This window comes from Vidua chalybeata, chromosome 8 (assembly GCF_026979565.1).
Source record: "Vidua chalybeata isolate OUT-0048 chromosome 8, bVidCha1 merged haplotype, whole genome shotgun sequence".
Classification (NCBI taxonomy): Eukaryota; Metazoa; Chordata; class Aves; order Passeriformes; family Viduidae; genus Vidua; species Vidua chalybeata.
In genome coordinates this window covers 9,323,131-9,348,425 of record NC_071537.1, presented here as the reverse complement: position 1 = coordinate 9,348,425, position 25,295 = coordinate 9,323,131, and the positions used below count along the sequence as shown (strand labels likewise).

Genomic DNA, 25,295 nt, shown 5'->3' with positions numbered 1-25,295 from the left:
ATTGCAGCCTCTAGATGAGTGTCAGCTGATCTGCCTTCCCTTGGAATCAGCTGCCTGTCTCCATTGATCCTCATTATCCCATAAGTCCTTCCATATAGCTAAGGGACTCTTCAGGTTTATTGTTTTGTCCAAAACCAGTGAAAATTGGATGTTGCAATATCTCTTGCAGGTTCAAACTGCAGAACCTCATTTGCTTCATGTAAGAGTCAGACAGTTGATACTCACTCAGCTTTCCATCATAATGTGAGGAACAAGGCTGGAGACACAAGCTGCCCTTGTAGGTGAAATCCACAATAAGGCCTTCATTTGCTCTTGGTTGAAATCTTTACAAATACTTAGGTTGCTGAGATTATTCAATGGTCTTGGAAAGACTCAGGGAACCACAACAATCCTCAATGGTCTGCTTTGCAAGTCAATGGCTTTCCTTTCTCTGTGTGTGCACTTACTGAGAGAAACCTAACCCTTCCCCAGCCTTCACCTTTGATCAGTGCAGGTATCAAATGCTGGTTGGCTTAGGTACATTCTGTGCTTGTTTCTCATGCAAATGCAAACTACTATACACCAGCTGGCACCACTGCCAAATTTGTTTCATGGTTTTCATTCTGTTTTCTACCTTTTGCCTAAAAGGAGTATTATGTACATGGAGATAAGTTTTCTGTGAGAAGATAGTGAGAGATTTATTTTCTCTTACAAATTATAGGATTAGATCCATTTTGGAGTAATTCCACTGAAACCTGTAGTGTTATACCAGTGATAATTTAATTAGAGTATTGCTAAAAATCATCAGTAAAAAGCTATCTGTGTTTCAAGAGCTTTGTTAATGTTATGGTGAGGTGGATCACTTACATAATTTTTAGGCATTAACACTATGCCTAATCAAGGTTAGCCAAATATCTTATGCTCCAAATCAGCCCTGTGTGTGCAGGCCTGATAGGCCAAGTCCAACCCCAGGACTGAATCTGATTCTTTAAGTCTGAAGAATTAGCTTGTACACAGCCATGAGTCCTTTCTTATGCCCAAAGTCACAAGCTTGCTCCTGCAAGCCTCCCCTTGTTCCTGGACTATATATTCTTGTCAACAGGGTTGATCACAAAGTCTCACCAGAAACCCTGGTTTCTTCTTCCAAACTAAATACACACTCACGCACAGAAAGACAAAACATAGTGCATATTGACACAGCGTATATTTAGCCTTAGGAAATAAAAATTAGGCCTGAATCCCTGCAGGATTTGGGGTGAGACTATAAAACAGACACCTGGAGTTAAATCTTCCTTGCTTTAGGATTTCTGATGAGGATAATCTCTAGTTAGAGAGATTACATCAAATGATTGATGAGCTTTGGTTCTTGTTCAGTGGATTGTTCTTTAACTCAATTAAAATAACAACAAACCCTGCCCAGAGGATTTTATCCATTTGTCCATCTTTAAGTAATCTCATTTAAATCAGAATGTGGTGGTTTGCAGGCTCACAAGAACAGTAAGAGCAACTCCTCACAAAGCTTCAATCTTGGTTCAGACTTGATGTTTGAAGTGCTTAACTTCAAACATGTATAGGCTTTTCAACCTTTGCTTAGGGCTTTGAATCAGTTTGCCAGAAGAAGTCACCCTGATCACTTAATTTTTCATGTCACTGCAGATTCACCTGCACACAACCATCACCAAGCAGCCCTCACAGTGCAGGTGTACTCATGGCCCTGCTTTGCTCAGGTCTTCTGGCTTGAGACACTCCTTGTAGTGACTGATGTCCTCAAGGTGTTCCTATAAATCTTACCCACAGGCCAGCTAAAAACTCCTTGTTGAGCATTTCAGGTTTAGGTCAGGGCCACTGTGCTCTTCCATTTCACTCTCTCCTTCAAAATCTCCAGACTACTGACAACTGGTACATCTTTATTACTGTGCCACCCTATATTTCAAAAACTGCTTGAGAGAAGGACACCAAAGTCCTGCCGTGATGGGGCAGAACCAGGCTCTGCACAAGAGGAGCTACCAGACCATCTGTGAGCAGCCCCACAGGGCTGGGTCCCACTGGCAAGGTCAGTGAGAGCCTCTGTGTTTAGTGACTCAAGACAGGTGTCAGAGCATGAGTGGTCCAACAGCACATGGGACTGGGTAGGGTCTGGGACATGGTCCCAAAGCTGAGGCTGGGCCAGTTTACATGGAAAGACTGTTTAAAGCCCATTTTCTGTATAAAATAGCAGAAGTGCACCTACTGCTTTTTCTGGGCCTTTCACTATAAGCTGACACAAACAGGATGTAGTGGGGCACCAGAAAATCCTACCAGCTAGCCAAGATTTTCATAGACATCTTCATGACTGGTGGTCATACAAAGAGTAAATTTGTTTCAGTTTTCTGTGCAATGGTAAATTTTACACAATCTATTGTTTAATATTCTATGTATATTACACAGTCTTACGTGCATGTAGTATTATGTACTATTATTATGTAATATAATGGGCTAAGGCTCATGGAAGAGCCTACCAGATTACCTGCCTGTGAGTTTTTAGAAAAAAATAAGTATAAAAACCAACGCCAAAGTTAGTATATGGTTTGTTGCCATTACTTTTGTCCACTTGTATGGCACAAAAGCTTGACATTCTCAATAAACCATTTAAGACAAGCAGCTAATTCCTATAAATATATTTTCACTGAATTCTAGCAGGCAGTTGTAGCTTCACCTCTCTAGAAATTCTACATTTTCCTAATAAACTCAAACCAAAAAAATTTGTACCTTCAGCAGATTTCTGTTCATTTGTTTGCAAGATCTGTAAAAACCACTGTAGAAAGATTTGTAAAAATCAATAGCAGCAATGCAGACTCATCTAGGGGAAGAGAACTGCTTTTCTATAACTCTTTTTTTTTTTTTTCCTCTCACACTGGACAATACTGGCAGGTTGAGATTTAACCAGAGATGGGCTCCTTTTACAAGATTGCTTATATAAAGCGAAGATAACACCAGCTGGGTTCATTTGAAAGAGGACATCTTGGAAAGAGCTGACAGCGCTGCTTTTGGAATAAGACTGGAATGAAAATCTGAAATAATTAGCTCCTTCCTGTCTCGTAGGTATAACCCTTAATTTCTTATAGAATACATAGGATGATAATTTGAAGGAATTGTCACTGATTTGTACTTTAAGACCCTTTTATAAATATATATTTTTAAGTAGAGGCTAAGTGAAAATGTTGAAATTGATTTGTTCTGTTTGAACTACTGAATTGGAATGATTTTTTTTTCCCGTAAATGACATTTCTTACTTCTGACTTGGTCTGCTTAGTGATGTGTGCATAAGGGCTGATACTGAAGAGTGTCTTCAAAGGGAAAATGTGAGAACTGCAGTCCCAATCCCACAGGCTGTATGTTTTCCCCTGTGGAAAACAGTTTTTAGGTTTGAGGCCTGAAATAGTGTAAATAACTTCTATGGATGTTTTCCTAGAAACTCAACATTTAGCAGCATAGGAGAAAATGCATAATTCACCAAAAGTGAGCTACATGAAGTTAAGATTATATGCATCAGAATAGCCATCACCACAGAGAATGGTTTCAGCACTAAATTATAAGCACATTATATATGTTATTCTGTCATATTTATTCTAGTAATTTCGATTCCCTCTTTTTTTCAAATGCCACTGTTTTAGTTTCATTTGGTTATATTAACACTTTAGGTTTAGACTCTTTGCAAGAAATCAAACTAGAATAATTAAAAGCCACCACTAAACTGAAATAGTAAAATTGTCACAGTAGTGACCCAGTTATAGCAATGGTCTTTGAAAGATTTACCCCGTAGTTGCAATTACACTGGGTGACAGGATATCAGTAATGTTATTTTTTTCTCTCTGCAAAAAAGGACATTTTAACAGTAGCTATTACAAGCTCAGGACTGCAGACAGTGCATTGTTTTTATTTCCACTTTTAAAGACATTTTCAGCTTTTATTTCCTGTGTCCTCAGATCATTGCAAGAAATGGTGACTCTTGCTATTTATCTGCTGGTCATCTTGGCTCGAGCTCTTGCGGGGCCTTGCAGCCCAAATAAAGCAGGTAAAATAACTTATGTCTCCTAAGATCTTCTCCTGTAATTAAGGGTTTTTTTCATTCAAAATCAAAATGTTTTCCTTCAGAAAGTTAAACCATGGATTCTGTAGAGCTAATCCTTACATTTCTTTTATTGACCTGCTTTGAGCTAGCACAGTGTAAAGAATGTTCCGTACAAGTCCTAACCCCACAATGAATTAGGCATATAGTTAATTCTGAATAACCATAGTGCAAGAAAGTTAATCACAAAAGCATAAAATAGCAAAGGGAACAAAAACAATTAGAAATTTTCTGTAACAGTACAGATGCAGCAGATCTTTGCTTGCCAAACTGGGCTTTAGTCCCATGGACTACAGTCAGATTGTCAGTGTTGATTGAATGTGCTGGGCTGAACCCCTGAACCACACTGTTATATTAAAGCAAGAAAAATACAAAAATCACTGAAGGTAGGGATCTAATTGCACACTGATTAGTGCCTAGAAACTGAAGTAATCTGGTGCCAGACAGACCTGTAATGTAGATTTCACTACAATTACAAAATGTGCTCTAAAAATGTTTTGGAATATGCCTCAATTTAGTGTTTGCTTTTTAGTGCATCACTGCTGTCAGATTGCTGTCAGTCATTTCATGCTATATCTAAAGTATTTGGCCCTCTAGCCATTTATTTCAGCACCTTTATTTGCACAAGCAGTTTCTCTTAACTGCAGGAATTTTCATATCTCTAAAGTTGCCAGTTTTAAATCTGAGCATTAACACAAGCAGAAACAGCTTGCATGTGCTGAAGGTTTGTTTATCAGAAAAAGCAAGTTATTAAGATGTCTAGTTGACTTTCCCAAATTATTCCCTAGCAGACAAGGAAAGGCTGCAAAATGAGGCTTTTAGCATAAAAAATGAGAGTGGCAAGGGATTTAAAAGAAGTAACTGAATAATTCCAGGGAGGATGCCTTTTTTTCTCACTGTAGTAATTTGAAGTCTTCCTCAATTTTCAGGTCACTAATGGTTAGTCAATATTTGCCCTTGAAATTTCCATCAGATGTTCAAATTAGCTCTGCCTGTGAAAAATATCCAATTCTGCTATCATGAAGCAATCAGTCTGTGTGTAATGATGTTCATCATTCATATGTGTATTAGCAATCACCATGTTTGGAAACACACAGCACTGCTGTTAACAGGGCTGGGAGTTTGGGTCATTTCCTACTGTTGTTAGCAGGACCAGGTTCTTCAGTTCAGTTTCAGATCTTGGCTTTTGACTTGACAATTGGAAAAATTCAGTTTGTGCTGGCACTACAGTGCCAGTCCAAGAAGGGAAAAGGTGGAATATCTATTGTAGCCAAGATCTATAGATCATTATAAAACAGTGCAGATCTACAAAGCCTACCAAACAACCTCACCAATATTATTTTCACAGAGTCAGCAGTGTTACAGAAGCCAGCTTTCCACCATAAGTTAATGAGACATTTTCAGTGCAGTCCTTTTTTACTTCAGGTTTCTCAGCAGTGTCTCTGCTTTTCAATAAGCTATTCCAGAAAGATTAAAAATTTTTCACAAAGTTCTGTATTGATTAGAAGGCAAAGGCTAAACTCTTCCAAAGAAGACAGAATTTAACAACCTAAAGGTCCATTTTGTGTAGCAAAAGCCGCTCTCATTAGGGGACCTTCCAGCACACACTCCTGTTCACAGAAGGTTAAGCCCAATGGAAAGTAAGTGGGCGGGCTCACCTCTTTGAAAGGAAATTACTGCTGAATAACTCCAGGTGTATCATTTTCCTTCCAGATGTAATTCTGGTATACTGCTATCCTAAAACCATCATTACCAGAATTCCAGAGTGTCCTTATGGATGGGAGGTTAATCAGCTGGCACTTGGAGGCATTTGCTACAATGGGATCCACGATTCAGGATATTACCAATTCACAATCCCAGACCTGTCACCTAAAAATAAATCATACTGTGGCACACAGTCAGAGGTAAGACTATGAAGGTCAGCATTTTTAACTCAAGAAATGCCTGCACTCACTTGAGAGAGTCCTATCCTCTTCAGCTTGAAGTAAGCTTTAGGTATCAATGGGAGGAGGCAAACTGCAGAGTCAGGGAGAAGGAAGAATCACACAGCTGTGCTTTGCAGTTCCAGGCAAAATACAGGCTTAGTGCTATTAGTCTGCTGTTCACTTGCACCTGTATTACACAGAACTTATGTTTAGTAAGGCATATGAATAGGCAGCACAGCATATAAAGAGCTACCAAATCATGTTTCCTTGGGGAGGCTGTTTTGACACCAGAATCTTCATGTTTCAAAGTACATTCCTGATGCCTCAAGGACTCAGTACTGCCCACATTTCTCTGTCTCACCATTCACAGTTCAAGAATCCCGTGTATCACTTCTATAACTCCATCGTCTCCAATGACTCCTCAGTGATTGTGAAGAGCCAGCCTGTGAATTATTCATTCACATGCACATACAATGCCAACTACCTGGTGAACCAGGCTGCCTTTGACCAAAGGTACATCCTCTTCTGGGAGTGTGTTTCACCTTGTCCTCATCACCATGCCTCACTCATGCAGAATTTTGTCCTGTCCCCAGGGTGGCCACTGTCCATGTGAAGAACGGGAGCTCCGGCTCATTTGAAAGCCAACTGTCCCTCAACTTCTACTCTGTAAGTGCTCTTTGCCACTCACACCTTCACCTTTACCTTACAAAGGCTTCAGCTGAAGAGCTGGAAAAAACAGGGCGGCTGCTCCTGACTTTTATGTGTCATGGAGCACACAACTAGTCTGGAACAGATAATTGCAGTGGGATTGGCAGGGATTCTTCTTTCTGCTGATTAACAGGGATATACTTAAAGTGAACAGAGCAGACACATGCCAACTGTTCTTTTAATCCCTCAAAATCAGACAGATTTTTCTGCTGAGAGGTACATTTCTAACCTGCTGACAGGTTTTATAAGAAAAATCAAAACTTGTGTGTAGTTCCACTGCAAGATCAGCATGAATCTGCACATTCTCCTGGCCTTGCATGGCCTCTACAGACACAGCAAAGCTCCTTGCATTTCTCTTGTAGCTTTCTCCCTGGTTCTCTCACTGACAGATATTTCATGTACCCCACAGATCTTTAGGTCATGCTGGAATTTTATTGCCAACAAAATATTGTCCCTTGATATCAGGCAGATCTTTTGAAGCATCCCTCTCCTCTCTATAGCTCTGTTGCACTGCTGGAACAGCCAGCTCCTAATCCTGGAATCTTTTATCCACAAAAGCACAGTCAAAAGCACCAAAACAGCCTCTCTATTTTAGCACAGCTAGAAAAATCACAACTAGGAACATACTGTGTTAAAATCATAGGCCAAGTAAAAGGAGTATTTACCACTAGGCAAGCCAGTGCTTACCTAGTGCTTAGCTAGGGCTAAACCTGATATTCTTTATATAATTCTGGTGCTAGCTTTGTTACCATCTTACCCAACAAGAAGCATTGGGATTTAAGGTAGGCATTTCAGTGTATTTATAACAAAAACTTTTTACCTGAGCACCACACTGCTCCATGTTCAGCAAGCTGGCTTTTTTCTTGTGATTTCTGCTTGTCTTCAGTCCTTTTCTCCAACATGTGGCCACGTTCTGACTCCATTACCATCCTACACACTCATCTCCACTCTCTCAGTCCCACCAGCTTTCTCCACCACCAGAAGCAGCAGCAGCAAGCTTGCTTCCCACCCATGCTGTGTGGGAATACATGCAATACATGCTACAACCCAAACAGCAGCAAGTTCTGTCACTGATCATCATTATATGCCAAATATAAACAAAAATATTTTTAAACATCATCTTGGGTTTGCAATGACTATTGCAAACTACCGGTGTAGAGTTTGGAGGTTGCAGGTTATAAGAACCCAGATTTCTCAATCTCTCCAGTGGTGTCTGAATTTGAATCATGCCTTGCTTTGCGTGTTACGAGTAATGTATGATGCCTTTGTCTTTGTCTTTCAAAGAATGCCAAGTTCTCAAGTATAAAGGAAGCCCCCTTTGTTGTTGAAACATCTGAAATTGGTTCTGACATATTTGCTGGAGTGGAAGCCAAGGGCTTAAGTGACAGGTAGGCAAGCGAAGGAGGAATGAGTAATAAATTGGCAATTGGGACATTCCTTGCTAATCTGGGGTTTATATCTCCCCAGGTTTAAAGTTGTTCTCAACAACTGCTGGGCAACTCCCTCCTCAGAGTATTTCTACCAGATCCACTGGCCTTTGATCACCAAGGGGTAGGTGCCGGTGGGACCCAGAGGGGCACCTTTACTCAGCCCAGCCCTGAGGATGACCGGAAAGCTGGTTGTGGGGTATAAGGGAGCAAAGGAAAACCTGGCCCCAAGCAGGGCAAATGCTTTCATCAGACTGTCACCTCAGGGGATGTTTCACTGAAGCCATGGGGGCTCTGACACTGCTTCTCCACACACAACACAGATGTGCCACGGACTACTCCATCCTTGTGCACGAGAACGGGAAAACGAACCGGGCCACGTTCCAGTTCAACGCCTTCCGCTTCCGCAACATCCCCAAGCTGTCCAAGGTCTGGCTGCACTGCGAGACGCACGTCTGCGACAGCGAGAAGTTCTCCTGCCCCGTGGTAAGGCCTCCCTGCTGGGGAAACACACAGTGCCACGTTCAGACAGAGGACGGCCAGCCCTCCCCGGGGGTGTGCCAGGTGCAGAGCCAGCACCAGGGCTCTCAGCCGATGGAAGCACGGCACCGTGTGAGCCCAGCTGTGCACCCCGACCCCTGACGTGCTGCAGGCAGCATTGGGAAACTTGTTTAAAACTATTGAGAAATAAGGTAGCCATTGAAAAACTCAGCTCCTGTTGATATCCCAGACTACAGTTCTGTCTGACAAACAGCTACAGTTAAACACAAGCCTGGAAGAAAGGAGAAAGTTGAGCTTTTTCCATTTTACCAAATATCTCGGTGCCAAGAGCACCCTGGGGGAAGTGGAAGATTCCATCTTGAAGCTCCCAGTCCCCCTTCCCAAGCAAAGTCCTCTCTGCCATGCTGCAGTAAGTTATTGCTCTTGCAGACATCCTACTCTGCATAAAATACATAAATTATCTCTGGAGCAGGAACTGAGGTAGAAGAGTGGATTCCTGTATCCTTAGATGGGAGAATGGTGAGGGGCTGTAAAGGCATATAATTTAACAAGGGCAGGTGCCCATAAAATGTCTTTCTTTAAAGACTTCTCTCTCCACCCTTCACCAAGTCAGAGCTTTGCCATTCTTTCTCTCATCCAATGAAATTAAATTTTATTTAACCTGAAATGAAAGCCCAAAATACTCCTTAGCCAACATGCTGTTGTTTCAACAACAAATATTTCTTGCTGGAGAAGAGAAAGCATCACTCCTGGTGAGGCCAATTTTTCTTTCTAACCCTTTCTCAGTCCAGGAGAAAATTAAGGCAGCATTTTTTATTATACAGCCTCAGTGCTAAGCAGGAGGAACTGACTTGTGCAAAATTTGCATTTTTGATAAAAACACATTGTTAGAAATTCTAAGTTTCAAAGGCAACAAAAAAAAACCTCTTAGATTTTGTTGCTTCTTTTTCAAGATTTCTTCAACTTTTTATCCAGCCACAGATCAGAGTTGAAAGAAAACACAAACCCATTACTTCATATGTGCCCCTCTGGCATTACTGTCAAACACCTACATCATCCTTTCAGGCACCTCACCCTCCAGTGCAGGATAATTGCTCGATCAGGCAACATCCCTCGAGTCCACTTCACACTCAAAAATGCAGCTGGTGGTCTCCTGCAATTAAGGTTGAGCCAAGCTGGTGGTCTGTGCTTACAAGCAACTCATAACCAGAATTACTACATGCTGGGTTTGGAATAAAAATGCCCACAGCTGGGGTTCTGCAGAGGTCAGGAGATGCACAAGGACCTTTAATCTGCAGAACACTGCCTCCAATACAGACCCTGTCAGCTGTGACAGGCGTCATTAGTGCTGGACGTGAGCTGATCTCTATGGAAAGGATTTGGTGCTTCCTGTTTCTACCCAATGGACAACAATTATCATCAGCAATAAACAGCCACAGAAGCCTTCACAGAGGTCAGGGGTTAAACAGATGGAGCTCAATTTCCCCCTTCTTGACAGGAGTTTTGTTTAAGGCAGGGTGGGAAAGGAAGCCCACCAAAATCTTCAAAAAATGAACTGTAAAGACTCTCTTTAACTCTCTCCTGCACTAAAACCCCCAATAAACAAGCAGGGAAAAAAAAAACAAACTCCCTAGAAAATATGCAGCAATTTCCTTGGTGGGAAACATAAGAGTTGTGCCTGGGCTTTTTCTTAGTAATTTTTAATTGTTTGGGTATACATGGCTTTCTCTCTGCTCTCTTGAGACTTGTGACAAACGCAAGCAGCGCGCGGAACAAACCGGAGGTGTTCTGGTGGCGGAGATCACGGTGCGCAGTAAGTGACTGGGGTGGTGGGGTGCTTCTCCCTTCGGGAAGCAATGAAGCTGGCAGGCAGAGGGAGCCAAAGCCCTCTGCCAGACCCCTTTCCCCCGGGGCAGCAGGAGTCTCGAACAGAAGTTGGTCCCCTCCGACTCTGGCAGAAGAGCTCAGTGAAATTCTCTTCGCTTGCCAAGTGACTCAAGGCACCCCTTTGGCATTTATGATAAATGGCCAAACCACTGACACACCGAGCTGGCAGTGAAAGCTCTGCTCACCTGCCTGTGACCTCAGCAGCAGCTCAGACACGCTCTGACAGGGTGCACAGGAGTGGGAGAGAGGTCAGGAGCAGCAGGAAAGTTTTTCTTTACGCTGTGGGTCCGTACTTCAGCATATGCACAACATCTTCATGTGTTGCGGGGATGCTTTGTGCCTATCCCTCCTGACACGCAGATGGCACTGCCATCAGCCTTCCCCACTGTAGAACAACTTTTTCTTCCAACTGCTGCCTCCTGCAGGCACCAGGGATTTCTTTCTGAGCTGGTTCATCTTTTGAAACAAGTCCTTGGAGCAAACAATGTTTTCACTAGAGCCCTTTATACTAGTTTATTAACTGTATCTGCACCAATCTGAAAGCCAATTTAAAATTACAAATACAGATACAATAGAATTATTAGAATCCATTATGTTGCACCAGTAAACCCCCATCGATGTTAGAAGGAAAAAGAACTGAGGATCCTTTTATAACTTCAAACAGTAAATCCAAGAGGAAGAAATATTCAGAATTTCAAAAGGTGAAAAATGTTTTCTGTTCTGCTCTTACAAAGCACACTGGTGCACTTTGCCCTATTTTAAACATCATCCTGATGTAATCTTTTTCTTCCTCTTTTATACAGGCAAAGGTTTATCCAGATTTTACACACTCTCAGGTAAACAGCAGAGTATGACAATGAAAGTATCAATCCCAAATATGGATTTTGAGTGTCTTTGTCAACATAAAATCCATAGCTCAAAGAAAAAACCTGAAATATTGAAATATCAGTAAATTTGACAGAAGAGTGAACATTTCAAAATCATATTTTATTTCCCAGTGTAATATACTTTGTTTTCCTTCTTTTGGTACATCCCTCACACCAGACAATAAAATCACAGCAATTACTTCCAATAGGGAACAATCTTCTTTCTCTAATTGTCACACACTCTTCCCAAAAAGGAGCAATCATGTTTTGCTGGGTTAACAGGGGTGTCTGAAAGTATTTCTGATTGGAAAGGCTTTGAAACACACCTTTCAAAGTCTTGTTAACATTTTGTTAACATTGTTAACATTTGCTATGTTGACAGAGCCACATTAAGGCATGCAGTTTTACTGAATGGGGTGGGAAGAGAAGGTGAAGGGGAGCTGACAGGGAAGTACTCACATATAGCCTGTGTTTCTCTTGCAGATATCATCTTCCACCTACTTTTTGTGATTGGATTTTCTGCTGTTTTATTATAAAATGCAGCCCAGCTGTACTTCATAACTTTCCCTGATCCTGTTTGGACCTGGACTTCTTTACTAAAGATGTTTATTTTACAGAGGAAAAAGGGAAGCCACTAAAAATCCTTGTGCACCATTTCACCAGATAAATAAAACATTCCATGAGCTGTGTGCCTCAGATTCTGGAAAATCCCAAAGCAGATTTGCTTCTCCCAAGTCTCTGTGGCATTTTGAACTAGTGAAAACCCTTGGGTTATGTATTCTGCCAGCGCCTCCTTGTAAAAAGCTGTGATGGCAATAGGACTTGTTTCTGAACAGTGTGAAAACTCAGCATTTTTCAATGCCAAATTTACCTTCAGGGTCCCCCTTCCCTGCCAGTCTCAGTGTGGTACCAAATTCCCCTCCAGGCCTGGTCTTGCAAAGTCCCACTTTGTTCTGTGAAGTCTTTGAACAAAAACCAACCTAGCATGCAAGGATGGGAGGGAAAGGGTGCTTTTCATGTAGCAGTAATTAGAAGGTGCTCAGAGTTCATTACCTGGCATTTCTTTCCTGATTGTCAGTGTTGTCAGTATTGATTGGTTGGATTAAGTAGAGCACACTGTAGCAGTAGGACATCTTGCTGACTGGACAGGCTCAGTGCTGGATGGTTACATGGTGTGGGCGCATATTGAGCACGTCTGAGGCTGGAAAACAAGCTAATGAGCTTTACACTTCTTGAAGTCATAGCCAGTGGCAGACACAGCAGGGTCCAGGTGTTAGGTCTGTCCCTGAGTAACAACAGTAAGACAAAAGCACTGGAAAGGGAAATCATGATTTATAAAAAGCGGGAAATATCAGGACATGAAACAATTCCCCAACAAGCATAACAGTAGGATCCTTACTTCCATTAGTTACTAGAACAATATCGAAAAAAAACCTTGAAAGTGCCAGAGACATCTTAGAATTTTTCCATGAAACTTCCAGGATCCTAAATGTGAAAGAGGGAAGAATGACTACAGTTGTTATGCTTCCAATTAATGAACACGGTGGGCGTACCTGTGTTTGCACGTACTGGAACAAAAGCGCATTACAGATTTTTTTACTATTGTTTGTAGCGAGGGAGCCTCCTGAATGACTCTGTGAAGGATTTTCAGCTCCCTGATAAAGCTCATTTTTGGTAAAAGGCCATTGTAATGAAGGTACTGCGGAGGTAGAACACGCATCCATTACACCCCAGCGGTAAAATAAGCACATTTCAGCGCGTTTCCAGGGGCTCCTGTGGCTGCTCCAGGCGCAATCTCAGCCCGCGGCGATGCCGAGCTGCGGAGGGCGCGGGCGCCGTTCCCCGCCGCGCGCAGCAGGGGGCGCTGCCGGGACAGGAGCTGCGCCGCGCCGCGGCCCCGCCGGGCGTCCCGGCCCCGGAGAGCCGCCCTTGGCCCGCGTCCGCTGCACTGCCTCCCCCTCCTCTGCCCTCCTGCCGCTGACACCCCGCGTTTCAGCACCTCCAAGCGGCTTTTGCCTCTTCAGGTTCTTGTCCTTCTCCAAAGCCGGTTTCTTTTGCCTTGCTTTTGCAACATTTACTGCACTCCTATCGCGGCTATTTTGTGCAGAGAGCCTTGAAGCCAGTTTCCTTGGCAGGTTGATTAACTCCTTTCTGGTTATGCAAGAAGTGTGGCTTTGGAACCAGCCGTGCAGGATTTCAGCTGCTGTGAATGCGCCTGTGAATTCCCAGGCCGCTCCCGCCGGCCGTGGGATGGAGCCTGTGGCACACACATCTCCTGTCTGTGTTCCCTCCTGCCTGCTCCGCTCTGGATCACTGTCTCCCTACAGCCCAGAAACGGTTTATTAGCAAAACCAAACAATCAAAACACAACTGAAAAACAGCTGCCAGAGGTGACTGTGGAAGGGTCTATCTGCTGGAGAAGGCAGCAACACATGAACAGGTTTCAGCTCCATAAGTACTGCTCCGTAAGAAAGCAGAAGTTATCCATCATAAATAGTTTGCATTAAAAAAAATCTACCTTCTTTTTTCCTAACCTAGAATATGGCTCATCACTACTTATTCTACTAAACACTATTTATGTTGCCTGAATCAGAAAATGCAATGATTGCTAAAGATTTTAGCACAAGATGACGTTTGGTAGACACCATCATTTCAGATGGACTAAAATAATGGATCTTTTCCAGTCAGGGCATGAAGATGCTTGCCTTGTTCTCTGCATCTGAAAGCCAAACACAAATCTGTTCATGGAAATATAGGGACAGGAAGGTTATTTAGAGAGGATGCAGATAATCTGTTTAGAATCCAAAATTTGTCTCCACAAAGAATCCAGCTTGGCTTTGTCCCAGTTCTTCCATCCATTTGGATGAACTCTAATGAGACATGAATTTTTGCATGCTTTCCTTCCCACAGTTTGGCACTGCAATGCTGAAGGACAAGGTCACAGAGGTCATGACAAGAAGTAGGAGAGAAATGAACACACACAGGCGTCAAGATGATAACAATACAGGTTGCAGCACAATGTTGCCAGTACAGTGACACACTTTACACAATATTTTGTTCATTAAATAGAGGTTCACTTCTCACTTGTGAATGGTAAACAGCATTAACCTGGGTGGCCTTTATTTGACAGTCACTGCAGATGCAAATAATAATTCAGAAGAGGTCCAACAAAAACTGCCAATGAAAGAATGAGTCAAATCTAACAAAAAATGAGCAAGTATGTCACAATGCAAGCTGGTACCTTCCATTGTGGACAATCTACCCTTAGTATTCCCAAACAAGCAGTGCTGTTGGCACTGTGATTCCTGTCCTGCCACCCTATGTCCAATAGTCAAGAAGAAGGAGCAGGTACCGAGACTGTCAAGTCAGAATTAATTATGGTCAATCATTAATGCCTCACATCCTGTGCTGGGATCTCACATTTTCAAAAGCAGACTTTAGAGTGAAGCCTCACTAGGTGTTTGCTGGGGGACATGCACATGATCCTGCTGCAGAGATCAGGCTGGGTCTGACCTGACATGCCCACCTTGTGCAAGCCCAGCTAGAGCAGCCCTGCAAAGAGTGAAGCACATCAGGGCTGGGAGCCTTTCTGTAGGGGGATCTCAGCTCTGTTGCACACTGAGGTAAACATTGCACGTGCTGCCAGAATTGGCAATACATTACACAATATAAACACAGGCAATGTCCCAAATCCAGATGCCATGTATAGAAACTCCCCAGTCTTAAGCCTCACTTAAACACCAACTTCATGTCTTTATTCTGTAAATCCATGACATTTTGTTTAAATGTCCAAGTCAGGGACAAGGAAAAACACTACCTCAGAACAGTATCATGGCTCACTACATACAAAACACATCTTAGATGTACATGGTCTGTATTAGGAATGAACCTCTCACTCTGTACTGAAGATCAAGTATTTTCAAGTTATTTCCATCCAAAAGGCAGCTCACAGGTGCAGAGGAAAAAAATAGCTATTGATGGATTGGACCCCATGGCCCTTTTATGTAGCATATCACTGCAGCCCTACAAAGGTCAAGTTCAGTGGCTTCAGAGAAATAAATAGTAATTCTTGCAGCCTGGAAGTCAGGCACACAAGGCTGAGAAAAGTGTACTGAGCTCTATCTGAAGCCATGTTGCACTGAGAAGCAGAGACCAGCCCCGCTTTCCAGTATATTTTTCTTAACTTTATTGTTACAGGGAAAACTTAGAGCATACCTCTTTAAAAACAATTATCTTAGATATGCTCTAGTTCTAATAGGTATTAGAACCTAATAGGTATATTAGAACCTATTATGTATAAGGTTCTAAGACAAATATTGTGAGATTCCATGGAATGAAGACTACCTGCAATGCAAACTGCTGCTCTGGGCTGCAACCAGTCTCCAGCCTTCCCAAATTGCTTCTTGGCAGCCTGTGCCTCCTCTCCTGCTAAATTTTCTCTGCCTGTGGTCTCATCCACATTAACACTCTCCTCTCACAGACCATCTCTCTCTGAGAATTTACACACTGTGACACAAAGCAGCCACTGGAAGGGATCCTATCCTGTTGCTCTTCTGCTTACACTCACCTGCTCCTAACAGAAAAATAACATCAGCATTTTTCTTCTGGGAGCAAGCACATCAACGCACCTCAGACACAGACAATCAGGATGTATATTAATTTAACTTTATCATAAAAAGGTAGCACAGACTTGTCAGTAACCTGGTCCTGAAATGTGTTTTGAGAAGATCTTGCAGGTTTAAATTTCATCCTGCTTTTCCATAAGCACATTCTACAGAGTGTAAACGATGCAGTAAGGCATGACAGGAAGTGGGGCACATAGATCCTACAGCCTGGAGAGCACTAAAGCTGAGGCCTAAGGCTAAAGCAAAGGTCTAATGCTAAAACAGACATCCTATCACCATGAAATATTTGCCCGGCACTATAAATTTACATGGTGATTAATCAGCACTGATAAGAACATTCTGAGCACTTCTTACTGTCTCCATGCCCAACACTTCTGTGCTAGCACCTTATAGTGAATACTTCAAAGTACTCTAAGACCTGATTCATCTGGAAGATTTAATCTTCCCTTTACAAACTGAGAAAAACTGACATGTAAAAAACGTCATGAGCAGGTCATGGCAGGGGGTGGCACAACTGGCACTCATTCCAGTAGAAGGGACTGTTACTGGGCCAACAGAATATTAATCAAGGAAAAAATAGATAGATTGATCTGATACTTCTGAGAATGAGTTGTGAATTGAGAAAATTGCAAATTTTGCATTTATTGTATCTGCACTGGAAAGAGAAAGTCCATACAGAAAATCAATACAATAAATTTTGCATTTATTGTATCTGCACTGGAAAGAGAAAGTCCATACAGAAAATCAATACAATAAATTCAAGTGTTCTGATAGTCAACTTATTATGTACCTGGTGACACACGGTAACAAATCACAACTATCCATAGCTAACATAAAATAAAACTCAAAGGTTAATTACCTGGGAGGAAGCTTACATCAACATTTTTGTCCCCACACTTGTGCTAGGTGTGCCACTGTGCCTCAGTGGGTGGCAGTCCTTACCCTCCATTGTACCTGGACCCTCACCCCGCTCACAGCCAGCCAGACCTGGGCTGTTGGCTGGTGTGAAGGCCAACAATGCAGTTCCAGCTCTTGTCTGGGTACATGGCCTATCTCTAAAGGAATCACAGCACTCAGGAGTTTCAGAGACATAACAGATATTTCTTGTTGATCCCACTGGGGATGGGTAGGCTGCACAAGAGGAACATTTCCTATTTGTAAAGCTTCACAGGCTTTCTACAAAAGCTGCTAAGAAATATAAATCATCCTCTAAACAACTAACAGTAAGGACAGAGTCCACAGAGATTTGGAAACACTATTGTCTTTGGGAACCACATATAACCTTAAAAACAGACTGCCTTTGACCAAGTGTTTGCACTTGTATATTAACCATAACTAACTAGGAAGCATTTATTTACTGTTAAAACCCAAATATGTACATCAGGTGAGCTTCCAGCTAATGCAGCAGAGGTCCTGTCAGAGAATGTTTATAAAGTAATTGTGCTATTCATTGCAGAGGGGACACAATTTTGACAGAAGTGTCAGAGAAGGACATTGTCCAGCTTTACTGTCTGACCATGCCAAAACACAGGGATATTTCAGTCAGAAGACCAAAAAAAAAAGTGCTCTAAAGATGGTCACAAGAAGATTCCCTTTTATTTTGTGCCAGACAGAAAATAAAAAGGCAAAAGTTATTCTGTAGTTCAACTCCGAATTGTTTTATCATCTTCAATTATCCCAATTCCCACTGACTTATTTTTTTCTTGTAGGTCAGTTTGGATTTATTGGCCTCCCACAGATTTCAGTTGTTTGAATATTTTATATTGCTATGTAACGCATTCCTTACCATGGTAGCTTCAGAAGGATTTTTACACAGCACTTGTTAAGCTCCAGAAAAAGCTATAGTTATATGTTTTCCCCAAATCTTTAAGTAACATATATTTGTCTAAATTCCTCTACCAAAACATGGCTGATCTTTATAATACTGGAATACCCAGATCAAACAAAAAATTTCTATGTTTTTGGCCTGACATTCACACTGAAAGGGACCATGCTGAAACTGAGGAGCTTGCAGGAGAGTTAAAGGATGCAACAGATGACAGTGATCCAAATCAGCAGACAGAATTAACTAAACGGGATCATGTGTTACCTAAGTAACTATTAGGCAATCAGCAAAAATAATTTTTTCCCTATGATATATGTCTGTATCAAGTTTTATATCCAGAGGATGACAAGTTTTGCTCTCAAGTCTTTGATAAAAAAAAAAAAAATTAAAAAATCATTTAACTTGGGAAAAGGTCAGTAAGGAATGAAAAAACAGTAATTGAGCAAATAAAAATTTTGCAAGATGAAAGCTAACCACTTTTCCACAGAAGCTCATCGTGCTCTTTGCACCAGCCCTGCGGCAGCACAGGGAACTGCTAATCACTCCCTGCCACCTGAGAGGAACCCAGTGGGGCAGATGTGAGCAGGAACAGCTGCATTAGCTGCTCTTGGACAATCTCTAGCTGGGCTTCATTCAAAGGGTGTTAAACACGACAGCAAGATCTCTCTCAGAGACTTTTTAAAGAAAATAACAACCTCTGCAGCGTTAGGCAACTGCTTAAGCTTCTGGCCATGTAAACTGGGGAAGAACCAAGAAGGACTTCCCCCAAACTCTGGTATAAGTCCATGTAACTGGCAGTCACTTAAATGCATTGTCTTAAGATGACTAGGAACAACAATCATAAGGGCTCTGGATGAAAAAGTAATTTACTTCAATTTTAAACTCTCTGTTAAGTCTGCACACTGAACCGCCATTAGAAGAGTTTCGATTTCTGACAAATATATGGAAATTCTCCTGTCAAAGTGAATTCATTGAGAAAGTCCTTTTGTGAATCATTTCAGTTGAATGGGAAAAATCAATTTCAGACTGAAATTCTTTACCATATTGATCTATAGTCAATCTATGCCATTTGATGTAGATCCTTGAAGCCACACTGAAAGTAATCTTGAAATCACAGAAAAAAATACCACTAATAGGTTAGACAACTAGAGGGTAGACAGCATCCCATTAAAACAGTGTTTTCAGGCTTGTAAGGTTGTGAGTAGGCTGGGTAAATCACTGAGGTGAATGCACTGCGTAAAAACAAGTTATTATTACGTGAGGGTGTAGCTGTCACAGTATAAAAGATGGTTGAGTAAGCAGATCGAATAGCAAAAAGCAGGAAGCTAACAACAGTGCTAAGGACATTAAAGAAACAACAACTGATATTCTACTGAAAGAGGTAAGTGACTTAAGGCAAAAATAAGGTAAAGAAAACGAATTTTTAAAAAATTGTTTGCTTTATCCATTTCTTGGGCAAAGGTGCTTAGCTGAAATTAACAACTCTCTGTTGGCACAGAGTTAAGACTTCAATGATATTGTTGATCTCTTCTGCTCTCTCGTGTCATAATGCATCTCTTGATCTTTCATAGTGAGCTCATTCAAAGATGCTAGGGGATTTTTATGATTTTATTTGTGAGGAGTTGCCTCTCTAGAATATCTAGTTCCATTTACCAATCTTGACTAACAGTTACTGTGTGACCACTTGTTTGGTGCATTTGCACTTTTGGGGTGGAGAGGCGAAAAAGAAAGGGGATGGAGATAGGAGAAATAAAAATTCTAAGTTCTATGACAACTATTTGATACATGGAAATAAATATATGACATAATGAATCAATGTATTTTTGAAGAGCATGTGGAATTACTGCAAGACTGGAAGAATGCAAATAGCACTTCAACCCACAAGATAAAAAGAAGGTTCCCAGCAACAGCATGGATGCTATTTTTTCAAATAATGAAGTAGTACTATAGAATATTAAGTACCACAGTGACTACACAGAGCTAAGTGAAGCCATCAATTCTACTGCCTGGATATGCCTCCTTAGACTTGGGTGGGTTTTTTGTTTTTCTTTTCTTTTTTTAATTAATTTTTTTTAAACGAACACAGATTGCAAAATTTGGAGATGAGAATGCAAATGAGATGAAATCCATCTGGTTGTTACAGAAGTGTTTCCTAATGTGTCTTCTTGCAAAAACGCAATTTAAAAAGTTGAAAACACCACTGTGCACCACTTTTGAATGAAATAGAAGAGAAGCAAAGGAAAGGAAAGGAAGACTCATCATTTCCAGCACTTTTCAGAATCTCCAGAGCCTTGGGTTGTCCTCCAGCTGTGTTGGGAGGCTGAAGTCAAAGCACCTTCTATAGTAGCTCCTGTTCTGTGGGAAAATGGGACCCTTTCCTTACATTTGGTCAAAAAGATGGGTTCAAGATGTATTAGTCTAGTATAGAATAATTAATGAAATTACTTACACCAAAGGTTTTACAACAATTTGTGGGTGTATGAAATGAAGTGTGGCACATGACAGCGCCTCAGGAGGAAATCTTGCAATGATCTGCACTCCACACCATGGGCTGAAACATGAGTAAGCTCAGGATGTCAGCAGCCAGAAGAGGACAACAGAGGGTGTTACCACAGAAAAAGTCTTTTTCATGGAGTGTATGCACAGCATATGAAGCAGACACTGCTTACTATATTCTAGCAGGTTTTAGTATTTACAAAGTGACTGAACAGTTTAACACTCTTTAAGTGTTCCTCTGCTGCTCAGAATCAGCTGCCTAAAGCTCATATAATTAATGATCCATTTCTCACTGATGATGATGATTTGACATTTATAGTATTTACAGCATTTATTGCATGCTCCTGCTAACGGAGAGACAGATTTCCTTATGTGCTATAGACATGAGCCCAGCTTAAATGCCATCATTTCCTCAAGGAAGATTTGAAGTTGGATGTTACCAGTTCTAAACAGAGCTGTGGTATTGCAGAAATATTTTCTAGCATTTGCATTGCATACCTCTACCAGGAAGCACCTTCTTTGGATTGCTGCAGAGTGAGTCAAAATGCTGTGACTGAAGTTATAGCAAATTCATCTAAAGCTATGGGCACACTGCCAGAGAAGCTCAAAGCACAGTTTTGGGGCAAATTATACCATAGTGGGTGTTGTGTTTGAAAGGCTGAGAAATGAGCAGGCTGTATGCCAAAGAAGAGGAAACACTCAGGAGCTCTAAGCAGCCTCAAATGCAGTAACATCCCATGGTACAGAAATTAATCCTGGCAGTGCTGCCTCAGGCTTAAAAGGTACTCAAGGTAGCATGAGCCAGTGCCTGAAGTGCCACCCCAGGATGTACAGGACTGGGGATGAAAATGCAGTCTGTTTCTGACTAGTTAAAGTATTTCTCAAGGCTGGTATCAACTGCAGCCAATCATATTGCAAAACACCGAAGCCCAGCTGGAAATAGGTGAAGACATTGTGCATTTCAGAAAAAAAATAATGCAATTCTGTTCAGCTAAAACTGTTCTCTTGCTTTTCAAAGTTTGAAAGATCCTCAAAGCAAAATAGGGCTCAGCTTTCTGAAACTGCTAAAGACCAAATAAAACTCCTTCCTAAATAGCTCTAAGGTCTTCTAGAAAGTACTTTGTGGGAAACAGTCTGAACAGAAATCAGCTACTCATAAGAGAAAATTATAGAACTGACTGAAAAAAAGCTGACTCAAGTTCAATACAGCTGAAGAGCACTACTTGCCTGGGTTTGCTGTTAAGTGCTTACCCTTCTGTCATTTGTTATAATTACCAAACAAGCCTCCTTCCATCCAATTTCCTAACAGAAAGTACCAGCTTCCCAGCAGAAGGAATTATGCTCCCAGATCTGGCACAGCCACAAAGCAATCTGTATCAAAGGAAGTTCTCACCACAAGCGGATGAGAAGCCTCAGGAAAACTGTTAACACTATGTTAACTTACACGAAAGACTTACAGAGAGGCAGCAATTTTCAATCTCCTCCCCATGCCCTATTTCCCAGCTTGTTGTCCAAAGTCTCATGTCATTTTAGCAATTACTGGCAGGTGCATGGGGTCATAACAAGAATTTCAGAACTTTATACTGAGGGAAGAAGTGAGATGCATGCACTGCAGTAACCTGTGAGCTCAGACACAGAAGAAACAACGCCAGAGGGTACAGACCCCCTGACAAAATCTTCCTGGCTCCTCAGAGCAATAGTCTTACTCCAAAGCACCCCTCCAGAAAAACCTGGAAATGGAACACAGCATCTACAGGAAAGTAGCAGTCAAACTGGGTTTTACCAAAGAAGACAGGTGCAAGTCTGAGTCAAAAATTAGACAAAGCCTTCTCCCATGACAGCATTCTTCCATTTCCCACTGAAATTGGGGAGACATTGGTCCAAGCACTGTTCTCAAATACCTAAACCACAGAATCCCGGGACTTGGAGGGTGAAGCAGGCAAACCATAGAAACAGATATTCCACCTCAGCCTTTGAGCAACCTGATCCAAAAGGTATGAAACATTCTCCTGCTGAACCTGACAGGTGAAGACATCAGAAGATTCCCTGGAATTGCAAACATAGTCAGCATAAACAAAAGCTGGGCTAAGGACGACTGGTCAGAAACGGCTGCTGACAGCAATCTGGAGAGCTGAGCCCAGCTTCTGGCTGCCATGTGGGTAGGAAGCATTCCGAGGTGCTTGAGATGCCCAAACAAGCTCAGAGGTGTCTGGCACATTAACCAAAGTGTTGGCAAGGTTCACCAGAGCAAGAGCTATTGCAGCACTGACAGGCAGGAGTGGCACTGAAAGGCACAATGAGATGTGCTGTCACCAAGTGGCAGCACAGCCAGACCTCAGACCCTATACTTTCCTCTTATTCCATTTTATAGTCTGCTGGCTCCAGCTGCTTTATGTGTCACCAGATATTAATTAAATAATCTTAATTAATCAGAGCATTTTGGTTTAATTGTTTAAATGGCATCCTGAGTTTGGACTCAATATATATTGCAACCCAGGGCAGCTCAGATTTTACAGGTTATCATATATGGTTTATCACACTTCAGCTGGAAGGAAAACAACTGGGTATATGTGATACAGTCAAAGAATAATTGAGGATGAGGCAAGTACCACGAGCAGTGAAGAGCAAGATTGCCTCAGTGGTAGTGGTGTTCATCTCTCTCCATCTAAACAGAAGTAACATTCTGTATTATACAGCACAGGTGGAAATTCTCTTCCTGGACAGAAAAGCACACACTTCTGCTGCCATCCTAACCCAAGAGAAATCCCTGCTCTTGTTACATATTTATTGCAGATCCTTTCTGTCCAAAACAAATCTGGGAAACATGCTAGTTTTAAAACACATGAGAAGTCACACTGAACACTGAATGGAAATTCAACAAAAGTGTATGTACTTAAGTGCTCACAATGACACATCTGATTAGTGATTTGTCATGACTTCCTACAGTACCTTTTAACAATCATATCTGCTGTAGCTCAATTAAAAAGCATCAGATACATCCCTTTTGCAAGTCTATTGCAGTGACTGCAGAGGAAATGCCTTTGAAGGGCATTGGAGCATTTACAACCCCATATATCACACACTGATTCTGAATCACCCTGTACTGAATCAGGTATGCAGAGTCATGTACTCACCTTGCTCCAAACCTTTACTAAACATGACTCAGGGGTTACATTTTAGCCACAGGAAGTACTGATTGCCTGAATTTGAATATCACCACCTTTTTTCCTCAATGTATTCCCCTGAACTGCAATATATAACTATGGGTTTTTAGTCAAGCAATTGGCTTTTCCAAAGTCAGTAGCTTCACTTGGCACAAAACTGAATTTGAAAATTCTTTATCTGTACAACCCTGAAAACCCACATGTGCTATTGAAGCAACCTCAAACACAGTTTCTGCATTTCTGAACCTATTTTTAGGTGCCAAAATACAAGTGCTTTAATCATTACATAAGCAACCTCAACATGAGAGGCTTAATTAAAATCTAAATTCTTAGTTCAAACCAATGCTTCTTTTTGTGATCCTGCATGACAGTGATCTCAAAAACCTTCTAAAATTTAGCTCCAGTGGTCTGTTTACACAGTTTTCTAAAGAAATATATATGTGGAAATTAAAGACCATGCCAGTACTGATCCAACAGCATAATTAATTGGTCTTTTTAATCTATGTATCTAATGAAAACCAGAGAATAAAATCACAAAAGCATTGGACACCTCATTTCACAATGCCTTGAACTTCTTATATTTAACCTGGTCTTTAACTGGGGCAAAGCTGACTCAGTCAAGGCTTGAGCTGAAGCACAGATGAAGGGAAAAGATTTCAGAAATTTCAGGCATTCGGCATTGTTTCTATAACAATCTATAACTAGCAGATATGCCATATTTTAAAGGCTGAACCTCTACTGGTTTATAATTATTGTTAATCAATATCAACGGCATTATCTCAGCCTGAAAGGAAAAAAAAGAGTCCCTGTATTAGAGAGTTTCTAAATTAGAGATGGAGCTCAAGGCTCCTCAGAATATCAGAAAGAGAGCTAAACTCTAAGGCTTATTCTTTCTGTTAAGCACAGGTGGATGATGAGGTCCAAGACACAACACATAGAGGACTGTAAGAGACATCTTAGCAAACCATTGTTTTTACCACTGCAACATCAAAAGCTTGCTATCTTAAAAACAAAAATTGGAATTTCGTTGTTTCAATACGAATTTAGCCACCTAATGAAATTACAGCACTGATAACACTTAGAAACAATCCAAGTGGTCTTTAAACTTTCCTCATCTAAATATTACACATCAGGTACTGCTCACTTTGAACATCAGCTTTTACCTTTTATTAGTATGAAAATCCAAAGTCTAAAGTCACTAGGAAAGATTTGCTCCATCTTCCTACTTCCAGTTTGAATGGTCAATAGTCAAAGTCTCTGTCCATAAACTTCCATGTCTGCTAATGCTGCCTACATTTTGTCCTGGCAGTACAGCAAAATGTTCAAGTAAATGTGTAAGTGGAACAAGAGAACTGGACTTTGAAAACTACTGAGCAAATGAATCAGTAGCTTCAGTTTTTGGATCACCTATGCATCTTATCAGATTGAACAGAAGAGATCAATGCCCAATATTTCCTTTGTGTCAGAGCTCAGAAGAATTAGTCTTTTGTGGACAAATTCTGATCCCAAATATACCAATGTAAATATACTCTATAACATATTAAAAAGTTTCCAGTCAAATCAGTAGAATTATCTGTCAGTTGTTATGCTTAGAGTCAGTAGGTCAAGATAGAAATCAGATGCTTTTTCCCCTGCAAGGTAGAGAGTACCAGTTCATACTTGTATGTATTTAACACCTACAGTTATCTCAACATTCTGTTTTGTCTGGTTTTAAAACCATAGACAGGCACACACACAACACTCAACTTTGCATGAAGAGAGAAGAATGTAAAATGGTCAGTGGT

General features: G+C 41.3%; 1 protein-coding gene across 1 annotated transcript; it reads left to right on the top strand.

Moving 5' to 3' along the window:
• Positions 1-3,957: 3,957 nt before the first annotated feature.
• On the top strand, positions 3,958-11,981 carry TECTB (tectorin beta). The gene is made up of 10 exons (XM_053949510.1): positions 3,958-4,033; positions 5,801-5,991; positions 6,383-6,525; positions 6,606-6,678; positions 8,005-8,108; positions 8,188-8,271; positions 8,471-8,633; positions 10,392-10,461; positions 11,339-11,371; positions 11,885-11,981. The coding sequence occupies exons 1-10, from the start codon at positions 3,958-3,960 to the stop codon at positions 11,935-11,937; spliced, it is 990 nt and encodes a 329-aa protein (XP_053805485.1). The 3' UTR covers positions 11,938-11,981.
• The last annotated feature ends 13,314 nt before the right edge of the window (positions 11,982-25,295 follow it).

Coding starts and splice junctions, on each gene's coding strand:
- TECTB (XM_053949510.1), top strand. CDS start 3,958: ATGGTGACTCTTGCTATTTATCTGCTGGTCATCTTGGCTCGAGCTCTT. Junction 5,992..6,382: donor ACTGTGGCACACAGTCAGAG/GTAAGACTATGA, acceptor CACCATTCACAG/TTCAAGAATCCCGTGTATCA. Junction 10,462..11,338: donor GGCGGAGATCACGGTGCGCA/GTAAGTGACTGG, acceptor TCTTTTATACAG/GCAAAGGTTTATCCAGATTT.